The sequence below is a fragment of the Pagrus pagrus genome (genome assembly GCF_965226575.1).
Source record: "Pagrus pagrus genome assembly, chromosome: 23".
Lineage (NCBI taxonomy): Eukaryota > Metazoa > Chordata > Actinopteri > Spariformes > Sparidae > Pagrus > Pagrus pagrus.
Genome location: NC_140205.1, coordinates 11,237,284 through 11,249,296, shown reverse-complemented (window position 1 = coordinate 11,249,296; position 12,013 = coordinate 11,237,284). Strand labels below are relative to the sequence as shown.

Genomic DNA, 12,013 nt, shown 5'->3' with positions numbered 1-12,013 from the left:
TTAGCATTATATGACCTCTTTATTAATAATATTCAAACAGTATTTTAATTGTGTACCTGGGCAAGATAGAGCTAACCGCCTATTAGCTTGACAATCTCACTCAACAAGGCTAGGCTATAAAAAAAAAGATATTTAAACGGTTTTATAAGTCATTAACACATCATAAAATTATGTCATCGTCAACACATATATAGTTTGTTTTTTCTACAGTTAAACAAACAAAAAAAGGTTTTTAAGTACTTTTTCAGACTGATTATCTACAGACAAAACAAGCTAGCTAATCTTTCCCTTGATTCTAGTCTTCCAGCTAAGCTAACTGCCTGTTAGCTTGACCATCTAACTGAGCAATAGGCTATCAGTCTTCTCAGCTAAGCTAGCTAACCTCCTGGCCAGAAAGAAAATAATATGGATGTGTATTAATGTATTTCTCAAAATGTTGAGCTATTATTATATAATACTTTGTGATAAACTATATATATATAGCCTAATTTAAACGGTTTAGTCAGTTAAATAATCTTTTACTAGCTTAAATGAAAGTACAGCTGTTACCTTGAATAGCCTACAATAAAATCCAGGACAGTACTTGAGTAAAATGTACTTAGTTACATGCCACATTAATAGTGTAACGTGAACCGAAACCAGCCAACCAGCAGCGACACCTGACACCTCAGGTGCGTCGCCTGTAGCCCCGCCCTCCTCAGTGTCAGGGCTGCGGTCGACCCACCTTGAATGGGACAAAAGCCGGACTAAACCTTCATTCAGGATCACTACCTATCTAGTTAAAGTCTCATAACGGACTAGTTCACGATGGAGGGGGGCTTTTTTAAATCAGCCTTACCTGCGCGGGACTCGTTCCTGCTGGACGTCTCCAGTCTGGCTCTGCCGGCCGAGCCGACGCCGGGATCCTCGAGCAAGGTGAGCCCGAGCGAGCGGAGCCAGCGAGTCCAGCAGCAGGTTCAGCTCACACTGGCGAGGAAGGCGAGGAAGACTGCGTCAAATGGTAACGTTTCAGTTTTTAAAGTGTATCTTTATGGTTATGATTAATGTATGAGGAAGCTCTCAGGTGTGATTACACAGGTTTCCACAACAAAGATGCACCTCAGGCCACTCCTTCAGTGTTTGGGGAGCCCGGATTGTGTCCACCTGAAGGGATCCATTTTTCAGAAGTGCCTCTGTGAAGTGTTTTTGTCAGAAAAGTCAGAAAACATAATCTCTGTCTTATTTCCTGTCATCTTAATGATCCTGTGACACCTCATGTCTCTGCCACAGATACCAAAACCCCATCAGTGTCCTCTGTGTGTGGACTTCTACTATCATATAGACTAAACATGGACATTTTTGTGGCAGGAATGCCTCATAGTGGTTTCCCTGTCCAACAGGTTTCTGCAGTTTCATTCATCTGCCTAAAGGGAGATGACAGCGACAGCTGACGGAGCTTAAATTTAATATCTTCCTCATCGGCCTGCTTCCCCCGGGGGGTTGTTATACCTTATGTTTTATGCAGTGGTAGATTAACTAAAGATGTGGGTGGGTCAGCTGTGAACTTCAGTCAGTCATCAAGGAGAAATAACAAAAGTCTGCACGGCTTTGATTTTGTTATGTAACGGATCAGTGTGTAGCTACGTCCTCCTTGTGTGTATTTATTTACACAAGATGAGTCAACATTTTGGGCTATGAAGTTGGAAGTAAACTTGAAAGTCATCTGCTTCATCAAATATTCCTCAGATGAGACATTAAATTTAAGGCCTCGTTCTTTCAAGACTGACTAACCGCAGACATGAAAGTAGTGTAATTATTGGCGGGTCATAAATTATTCTGTCTACAGAGAAAGTTGTTCAAATTCGTCAGTTATATAATCATTTTTCGTAATCAAGCGAATGATCGTCTGGTTATAACGAGTCAGTAAATAGATTGTGATGTCCTGAAATTTGTAGTTTTGTCCGACTTCAAGTCAAAAAGTTGAAAATGTTCAGTTGACTACATGAAAAAGCGCAGCTGGAACGACTCATTGAATATTAATGTAGTTGTCGATTAATTTTAATCAACTAATCGACTTCAAGTATGTGTTACACTTTGAAATCACTTAGTTACAAGGTTCTTTTGTCCTGTGTTATGTCAATTAATAATGAAGATAATTAAACAACACAGACAGGATATAAAGTATAGTATCTGCTTTATCTCCTGCCTCTCCCTCGTCATGCAAATGCACCACACATTTTGTTTTTGCACTAGTTTATAGAGACACTGAGAAGCCATGGTGGGAGTCTTTCCCCTGACCTGAGGCTGCGATGAGGTTTTAATCACAGTGTGTAATATTACACTAACAAAACATCTTCAACTTGTTTCAGGAAGTGTCCATTTACAGAAAAACACCGCCAAGAGCTTCGACGCTGTAGATGGACTCTCCCCGAACACGAAGGTACGGGACTGTTTACTCTTCATTCATGCGTTCACAAACATTTTTAGTAACGATGTCTTCATGTGTCACTTAAAGTTTATCAGATTGTCTTTTTCACCTGCTGAAACTGGTCCGATCGGCTTTTGAAGTGCTGTGCTCCGTGACAGATAGCCATCAGATGAACTGCATGGTGATATTGTACGTCGTAATTTGAATGTAGTCAAATGGGCTCCAGCTGGTTTATACTCAGAGCCTCCAGGACAACAAAGGAATCACTGTGTGCTTTCATTCAGCTTGAAATTATCAGGGAAGTTGTGACATTTGTAACAGTGTTAGCTGAAGGTGTACGGAGTCCTGAAACTGACAAAGTAAAATATTTAATTATTTTGTCAACTGATAAATGGTCAAATAAAAGGCTGTTTCCTCCTTTTACACCAGCGTATGTTGGTTGGTTGGTTGGTTGGTTTGTGTGCAGGATAACACAAAAACTAATGAACGGATTTCCACGAAACTCAGCTGGAGGATGGGTCTCGGCCAAGAATAGACCCCATTAACTTTTGGTGCTGATCCGGATAAAGTGACAGAATCGAGGAATTCTTTCTCACTTCCTTTAACATTGCGCTTTTTGACATCTTCGTTACTTTTCTTTAGGGAATAATGATAAATATAAATAAACATCTAGTATATTTAAGTGTCTGGTATCTATTTGATGCTGATGCGAATTAATATATATAATATTTATGTATTCAGTCATATTTTTGACTCGTCTGATAACCTTTTACTCACTTTTGTCAGTGTTGGGGCTTCATGTAGATGTGGCTGAATCTTTTTAAAAAAGACAGTTGTCCATGGCAACTTACTTTCAGTTGCCTACAGTACAGTCTTACTATATAATACACCATTTTTTTGTGTTTCAACTCACTACAAGACCGTACAGCAATTCAGTTGTTATTTAAAGGTGCAATATGCAAGAATTTTAGTTGAAAACAGACAAAAAAAATCACTAAAATGATCCCAGATCCCAGTCCAGCTAACAGCAGCTGCATTTAGCAGTAGTTAGCATTTACTCCGGTGACTTGAGAGAGTACCAGCAGAATAAACATGTGTATCAAAGTGAGGATTGTGTGGTTTTTTTTCTAAAGGTAAATGGATTGGGCTTCACCAACCGTTCTCTCTCAACCAACCATGTGCAGAAACCATTCAGGAGGGTGGAAGTGTCTCCACCACAGAGCCCCGAGGCTCCTCACAGTCGCTTCGTTCACAGTACCCTCCGTTACGGGATGTACACCCATCCAGGACCCAGTCCGCCACACAGGGCGGGCACTCTGCTGGACCGATCATTCGGTTCTGATTCATTTCGCCGCTACGCCTTCTCAGACGATGCACGTGACATGCGTCCGCAAGTGTCGACAACTGCGCTCCAGAGCTTCGGTCGGAGGTCGCTCAGACAGACAACGTCCCCAAAGACTGTGTTCGTAAACACACGTTTTCCAAGAGGTGGTGGCTCTCGCAGGATTCATAACCAAAGTTTTATCAAAAATGGGAAACACACTGTGCACGGACCAAGTGGTGGTATGACACTTGGTTCTGGACCGCCTGATGAAAGTTTTTCCTGGATGACTCTGCTCAGGAGGGACGGTCAGGGGCCCCGCAGACTGCACTCACAACCAGCTTCGATCACCAGCGCGGAGGTGGACATGGGGAGGCTGGATGAAGTGGATCTCCCCGTTCAGCGGATACAGAAAGACACTGTCAATAAACTGTAAGATTGTGTGTTTGTATGTATTTAAAAATGTGCATTTTCTTTCATGAACTGTATTTTGAGGCATTTGGGGATGTTGTGTTTTGTCATTCATGGCCGTCCTCTCACACAGGATGTCGGTGAACAAGCCTCCAGAGATGACGTTAGAGCGGGCCGTGAACCTGCTGACTCAGGAGGATAATGAGGAAACACTCGTCTACGCAGCCGGGGTCGTACAGAACCACTGTTTCAAGAGTGTCGATGCGAAAAGGATTGTATGTTTAATTGTTCACATTTAATTGCGTCACTTTACGGTTACTCAAAACAGGCTTTGTTTGGAGTAAAATATGATTATCAGACAAGATCTGGAGGGTTAATGTCCAGACCACGAGGTTATAAACTCTTCAGGCACGAGTCCAAGCCTGACCTGTCTGACACACTTTGAATGGGGAATTATAGAGTTTAACAGGAACAATGAAACAGTTTATGTAATTTGGCTGTGGCTTCAGAGGTGGTATCAATCCCTTCATGTAGTCAATGATTGTCTTTGATCCATGACATGATTGGGGTTAAAGGTTGTATAAAACTATAGAGATTCTAGCCGGTTAATCTGTCAATCATTAATCCGCTCTCGTTTCCAGGTGTACTATCTCCGTGGGATTGGAAAACTTCTGCAGCTCCTCACTGTTGACAACGAGGAGGTGCAGCGCGTCGCCGCCGGCGCTCTACGTAACGTCGTCTACCAGAGCAACGAAAACAAGATGGAGGTGAAGGAAAATGATGGCCTGGCAACCATTTTGGGTACACTGAAGAGCAGCCATGACAAGGCGACCAGACGAGAACTGACTGGTAAAGCTTAACTTGCTTCGTTTGCTTTGAATCGACCTGATATAGACTTGAAAGGATAAGTTCACCCAAAAATGAAAAATGAGTCGTTTAATAAGCACTCCTCCGTCTCACTCCTCAGGTCTTTTGTGGAACCTCTCCTCTCATGACCTTTTGAAGGAACGCCTCTCCAGAGAGGCATTATCTGTCCTTACCAAGTCTGTCCTGGTGCCCAGCTCTGGCATTTCCGAAGGCGAGAACCCAAAAGACGAGCTCCTCGCAGACGATGCTGCTTTCCACAATGCTACAGGCTGCCTGAGGTTAGGCTTCTTTGTTGGTTTTGAAACTGGATAGTCAGAGAGCTTTTACAATGTAGATTATAGATCAGAGTAAACAGACACCACTACTGGTGTCAGATAATTATGTGTGCCGGACATCAAATACATCACTTTGTATCCTGAAGAAAAAATGGTAATACTGTACAGATTTTATCACCACCGACCACAAAACCTTACTTTCTGATTAGTATGGAGCACATATGGAGAAAGTTAAATGTTTAAAATCTCAGCAGTCAAAAAAAGCACAGTAGAGCCCATGTTTGGTCACCATGCAGCATATGGCAATAAGTTTATGACAATACGGGCCGCGAGAGTTAACAGATGGCAGAGCCACAGTAATATACTGTATCGGTCTGCCAAGCTGAGTTATGAGTCAACAGTCGCTGAACGTGGTGGAAACTCATCATCCTTCATCTGAATCCTGCTGTCATAACAGGAAATACTGACTGTTTTCCTGTGAAATTAAACTGTTACGCTTTTTGATTTCTGGTGAATCTCGTTGGCAAAAATTAAATAAAAAGAATTTGAAAAGAAACAAACAGGAGAGCAGCTACTTGATGATGGGAAATATCTAAGTAGACTACTCTATTTTCAGTAACGAGATCAGTGATGCACGACAAAACAATTAAGACAATACGAGACACCACTTAGCGTGTTACAAGACATAGACATGACGTTTATGTCATGCGCCCGCAGTGTAGTCTGTTTATAGCCTAACGTTAGCTTTTTTACCTCTAGCGGTTTAATTTACGTTTACATCTGTGAAGATTATCTTGCTGAACAAAACGTCGTAGTATCACAAACTTGTGTTTGCCACAGAGATTATTTTCAGCGATAATCCAAAATCCAATTCAAACCAGAGCGATGCTAACTTCAGGGTTAGCCTACAAAAATACCCTCCACCACTCTGTACCATGTTCGCCATCTTAGTTTAGCTCAGTCTGCTAACTAGCGCTAAGCAAAAAGGAGGCTACAACTTCGGCTAATGGGAATGTTGTTAGTTATGCAGTAAAAAAAGGTGCAGGTGGCAGCGGATTACCAAAGTTGTTACGATAAGCCTACATCAAGTTAGCATGGCTAAAAACAGCAACAAGCTAAGTTTTCTCATATGATAAAGGCAGTCATGAATGTATGCACATAGCCTACCTTTGCTCTTTTCTCTTCGTCCTTGCTTGAGCTTGTGAAAGACGAATGGAAATTTCTTCCTCATGCTATCTTGCTACACCATTAAACACAAGCCTAAATGAAATCTGATACTCCTTTCTCACCAAGCCTCGTCACTAGGAGTGATAGATAACCATCAAACCCATCCTATGTTTTATACATTTTCCCTGCTGTCTTGGCTCTTTGTCACACCACACTTTATCTGTTGTGGTCCCAGTTTGCTATCATATTTTTGGGAATAGTTGTTAAGACATACGTCGTCCCTCTGTTTACAAAGCAGGAGATATCAGACGCGCCGCTCCCCCGGCAGCTACAGCCAGATCAAATGAGTGAAAGACTGAATTATTCATCTAGCTCTCTCTTCTCTCTGCTCTGCTGAACTGAAATCACTCAGTCCTCGCTGGCCCGATGTTCTCAAGTTCTCCTAATCGTGTTCTCGAACCCTTTGAGCTCCCCGCCGAAGAGAAAAATGATGAGCTCCTCTCCGATTTATATTTCTTCTCTGCACAAAGAGCCTGCTGTGCGGAGCTAGAATGTTGTATTTGTTTTCAAGGGGAAGTTGGATTACATAAAAATTTTTTGTTAGTCTGAAATCATTTATCATGTTTGCTACCGGCTTTGGAAAACGAAAGAGGGCATCTATTAACTTTTTTTACAATTACGTGGTTGACAGAAGGGGACTTTGTGTTCTTATTTGGCTCACGTTAACGTGGGAATTCCTCGTTATTGATGTTGTTGACTTTTCTAATATGCTTCGGTGAGACTGAAAGCGGCTTATCTGATCGAAACACACACAAATGTCAAATTACCTTGATCTGTTTTTGTTCCCAGAAATCTGAGCTCTGCTGGTCCAGATGGCAGGAAAGCAATGAGGGAGTGTGAGAATCTCATCGACTCTCTGGTCTACTACATCCGGGGAGCCATAGCTGACTATAAGACAGATGACAAGGTGAAATGAAAATGATAAGCCTTCCAGAGAAAATGTTTATCTTCACAGTCAAATGCTCAGCGGTTTGATCCATTGTGCAACTTGACACGTGTCCACATGTGGGAATTTCTGCATCTGCAGCAGTGTATTGCTACATTTACGTATATTATTTGATTCTCACTGGATTAAAAACATCAGTAGTTCATGGACACTTTGGTCTCACATTGAAAAACTCACTGGCCTACCAGTTATTCCCATTGAAGCATCAGTATGTCGTATCCAAACAGCTTGCTATAGTGTATTTTACTTGATATTTATCCATTGATCTGCTCTGAAGTCCACAGAAAACTGCGTCTGCATCCTGCACAACCTGTCTTATCAGATCGAGGCAGAGCTTCCTAAGACGTACGCCAAAGATCACCGAGGATCTCGACAAAACTTGGCTCCCAAGCCGAAGGCTGTCGGCTGCTTTCCTTATCGCAGTGCCCAGATCACAGAGGTAATCCCTTGGGAAAATAATCTGCATTGACAATACAAAAGATGTTCTCGCCTTGTAATATTTTGAGATAGATATGCTGTGAAAACTGCAGCATTTCTGCAGGTTTGATCAGCCATAAAACAGCTTTTTAAATGAAGTGAGTGAGAGTGAGAGTGTGTGAAATGAGACAGTTTAGATTCCAGCTTTGTCAGGTGCGTCTGAGCCAGCGCTGGAAAGACTCGCCGTAAAATGCAACGCTTAATTAAATCTAATTAGTATTTTTATAGTAACAGCCAATTATCACCAACTCTGCAGTTCCTATCACCTCTGCAAAGCACCAAACAGCAGAGAGTCAAAGTGAGCAACTAGCTCTGGAGCATAGTGGAGTTGGTGGAGACCAAACCAGAGCTCAAAGTAGATTGTGTAAGTGTACCTTTGTCAGGTGGACAGAAACACGACTACTAGATGTGTAAATCTGCAGCTGTTTGCCAACATGTTTGCTATATGAACTCTATAAGGTGATAATATGTCAGCGTAGTGTTTACAGCTCATTTCTGCTGCCCCCAAGTGGCCAAAAAATCATTTATTTCTGTTTTAAAGGCTAACTGGAAGCTATATTCAGCACATACTTTCATTTAATTCAGTCATTTAGGACTTAAGTCCCACCAAATGTATGTGCAAACCCGAGCATTACACCCATAATTGAAATCTCAACATGAGATCTTGGGCTCCCATTCTGCATTCAAGCCAAAGCTTCTGTCTGGTCATTTTTCACACCTTTCAAACTCTACTACCCCGGGTTTGTAACACAGGATTTATGTCATTAACTTTTTGTCTCTAAGCCCAAACCGAGATAACCCTGATGACATAATCAAAGTTATTTTGGAGCACCTCCTCCAGAGAAACCACGGCTATCAATGACAAGCAGACACAACTCATCAGCAGCTCTCTCCTGTTATATACAACCGTTTTGGCAGGTGGAGTCGCACAATATTCAAGTAGGGCCACCGACTTCTTACTTACTAGCTTTATATAATGGGCAGGGTTGGCTGAGCGAGAGAAGAATAATCATGATGCTCTTTTTCTGGGCGTGTTCTTACCATGTAACTGGACCTAAATGGAAAATAAGCACACAGGATTACAGCTTGGAAAATGTATTTTTCTTTCCTCTGTGTCTTTAACGCAGTCTTTGCATACAACCATCTGCATTGCAGCTGCCCTGTGACTGCACTGAGCCGTGAATTGTTTACAATTAAATTTACAGTATGATGAGGTTGCAAAACGGCACGGATGCCCAGCCAAGTGAACTTTAAATACATACACAGACACCTGGTTGTAGGTTGTAGAGCAAGAAAAACAAGACACAAATTAACTGTCGGTCATTAACTGTTAATGTGCTGCATTATAGCTGCATGTTGTTGTCAGCATGACCTCAGTGAACCCACTGATCTCAAATCAACTGCAGCTAACACAAACTGTCCCTCCTCAGCATCTGGAGCGACAGTGCCCCCTGCTGGAGGAGAAGGCGAACCCCCGTGGCATAGAGTGGTTGTGGAGCGCCATCACTATCCGGATGTACCTGTCACTGATGGCCCGCAGTGTGCGTCAGTGCACCCAGGAGGCCGCCATCGGGGCCCTGCAGAACATCACGGCCGGGAGAGGAGCGGTGAGACGGGACAGAGACTTAAATTCTCTGAAGATGAAAATAAATTAGATTTATCTCACACTTTTTATAAGAATTATTGATGTAAAACAAACAGCATCAGAAGGTTGTGATTAAGATATCATGACCTGTTGTAATGGCAACATATCGCACATATCTGATGTATTTTCTGTGGCCTGGCAGATGAATGAAGCCATCACCTTCACTATTGTTCAACGGGAAAATGGCCTCCAGCATGTGAAGAAGATGTTCGAGGAGGGAGAGAGCGATGTGAAGAGGACGGCCATTGCTCTAATAAGAAACCTCTCACGCTACCAGGAACTGCACCCTGACATCGGTAACTGTCACCATTGAGGTTTTTACATATTGAGCTGATTATTTTGTTTCCAATTCGACCACAAACTTCTTCACACTTTCAATGTATCTTTTACTTGCTGTCCTGAAGTGAAGCAGGTGTTGCCGGAGGTGGTGGGGATGCTCCCCAACGACGTCACCGGCACCGACCTGCCCAACGAGGTGACGTCTTCTCTGTGTCACATCCTGACTAACCTGAGTCAGAGCGACAGGCAGAACGTCAGAGCCATCGTCAACGAGGGCGCGCTCCCGAAGATCATCAACATCAGCAACAAGGACAATGGGTGAGTGTTAATGACACATCTCCAACATTTCAGAAAGGACGCACCCGGACGCAAACGACCTCTAACCTCTGATGTGGAAGAGAATAATTCCCGCTTTCATTTTTTCTAGTTATGGACCAAGCAGAGCGGGTCAGGCAGCGTGCGTCCTGCTGCACACCATGTGGAAACACCCTGAACTCCATAGCGCCTACAAGAGGGTGGGTTCATATGCATCATATTCGCTAAGATCGTCATATGTTTGTAGCGTTGTTTTTTTTTAATAGTTTATTTAGTTCAAGTGGGAGAATTTGGGGCCCCAGTAGCTCAGCTTGGTACAACAAACTCCACATATTGTTTTAGGAGAAGTTGATTAGTTTGTTAGCGTCTCTCTTCGATGATACGATGAAAATACAGTATATTTCAAAAGGATAGACATTTACTGTCTGATGTAGCGTTTGATGTCTTATCTCTGGCTATAAATCCATGAGCAGGGCTGCTTTATTGCAGTATTACATTTATAGGATTGGTTTGTCAGGTATTAAATTCTCAGAGCAGCATTTTGTCTGGTACAGTGTCTTTTTGTACGACCACTGGGGGGCAGCAAAGTGAAAGAATTCAACATAAATACAGTGTCCATAATCAACCCTTTTTCTCCACAGTGTGGCTACAGGAAAACAGATTTCATCAATGCGAGGACGACAAAGGCTGTGAACTCTGGACGAGACTGAGACGAAGATCTCTATTGACATTATCGGCACTTGTGGCCCCAAATCACTCAACGCACTGTAATTCACCACCAGTGTCACAGTTTAATAACTGCTGGTTTCACAGAGGTGAGATCCTTGAATCTCAATGCTGCAGATAAACATCATGAACTACGTCTACATTTCCACAGAAGGTCCCATAAAATGTCTTTAAACTTGTAAATGTGTCTGTTTTTTATGTTAGTGCTGCAGTTAGTGAAGAAATAACATTTTGATTGAATGATACAGATAATGGACAATAACTCACTGCCACATTACCCAACATCACACTTTTCATTTCCCGCGACCTTTAAAGCACTTTTTAGTTTTGTTGAAGTTCCTCTTTTATACATCAGATCACGTACTTGCTGTCTCATGGTCAGAAAATCTGACAGATGAATGTAGAAACGTCTCCAGCAAAGATAATGGATTAAAATTAGAGTATTTTTTCATGTTTGTGTAGTTTTTTACTGAAGTGGCAGCTAAACAATTCAGAATGCTCGTTTGTTTGTTTTCTTTTGGCGCGTCAGGTGACACAGTAATTAAACCAAGAACCGCAATGAAATTATTCAAGTACTCACACAAAAGAAATTGTGAAGGATAAAAAAAAACAGACAAGCAGCTTTGTTTTTCACAAACCAATGAACTGTTATATGAATGTTTATAAAAATGTGTTTTGAAATAGGATGATTTCCTGCTTTCTTTCTGCGTTCAGATGTTTCCTCAAATAAATAAACAGTTTTGAATGAAATGTATTGTTCAATATGTTTTGGGAAACTTTATTAATAAATCACTGTAGCAATGACAGAATACGATACAAAATGAAGAATTGTTTGATTATTAACTGTTAAAAATCATCCTGTCACCATGTACGGTGGCCTTGAGGGTCAAAACACAACAACATTTCAGGAAACACAACATTTTACAAAATGCAATAACATTTCTGAAAAGACAGCAATTAAAAAAACACAAAGACATTTGAGAAAACACAACATTTCACAAACATTTTAAGAAGGGCAACAACATTTCCTAAATAGCATCTGAGAAAACATAATTTAATTTTGTGTTTTGACCCTCAGGGCCACCGTATGCTTATAAGTGCTACAAAAAAGGTCAGT

General features: G+C 41.8%; 1 protein-coding gene across 2 annotated transcripts; it reads left to right on the top strand.

Annotated features, from left to right (window-relative positions):
• Positions 1 to 715: 715 nt before the first annotated feature.
• Positions 716 to 11,650, top strand: pkp2 (plakophilin 2). Of its 2 annotated transcripts, none has more exons than XM_084346142.1 (13): positions 716 to 1,000; positions 2,349 to 2,419; positions 3,592 to 4,160; positions 4,273 to 4,414; positions 4,781 to 4,988; positions 5,107 to 5,284; positions 7,298 to 7,415; positions 7,732 to 7,893; positions 9,362 to 9,538; positions 9,719 to 9,872; positions 9,981 to 10,173; positions 10,283 to 10,370; positions 10,812 to 11,650. In XM_084346142.1, exons 1-13 carry the CDS (start codon positions 808 to 810, stop codon positions 10,878 to 10,880), a joined length of 2,322 nt encoding a protein of 773 aa, XP_084202268.1. In that variant the 5' UTR covers positions 716 to 807; the 3' UTR covers positions 10,881 to 11,650. The 2 variants fall into 2 exon arrangements, with proteins under 2 accessions (XP_084202268.1, XP_084202267.1); XM_084346141.1 differs by having other exon boundaries at positions 3,541 to 4,160.
• Positions 11,651 to 12,013: the final 363 nt, after the last annotated feature.

Coding starts and splice junctions, on each gene's coding strand:
- pkp2 (XM_084346141.1), top strand. CDS start 808: ATGGAGGGGGGCTTTTTTAAATCAGCCTTACCTGCGCGGGACTCGTTC. Junction 4,989..5,106: donor GACCAGACGAGAACTGACTG/GTAAAGCTTAAC, acceptor CTCACTCCTCAG/GTCTTTTGTGGAACCTCTCC. Junction 10,371..10,811: donor TCCATAGCGCCTACAAGAGG/GTGGGTTCATAT, acceptor TTTTCTCCACAG/TGTGGCTACAGGAAAACAGA.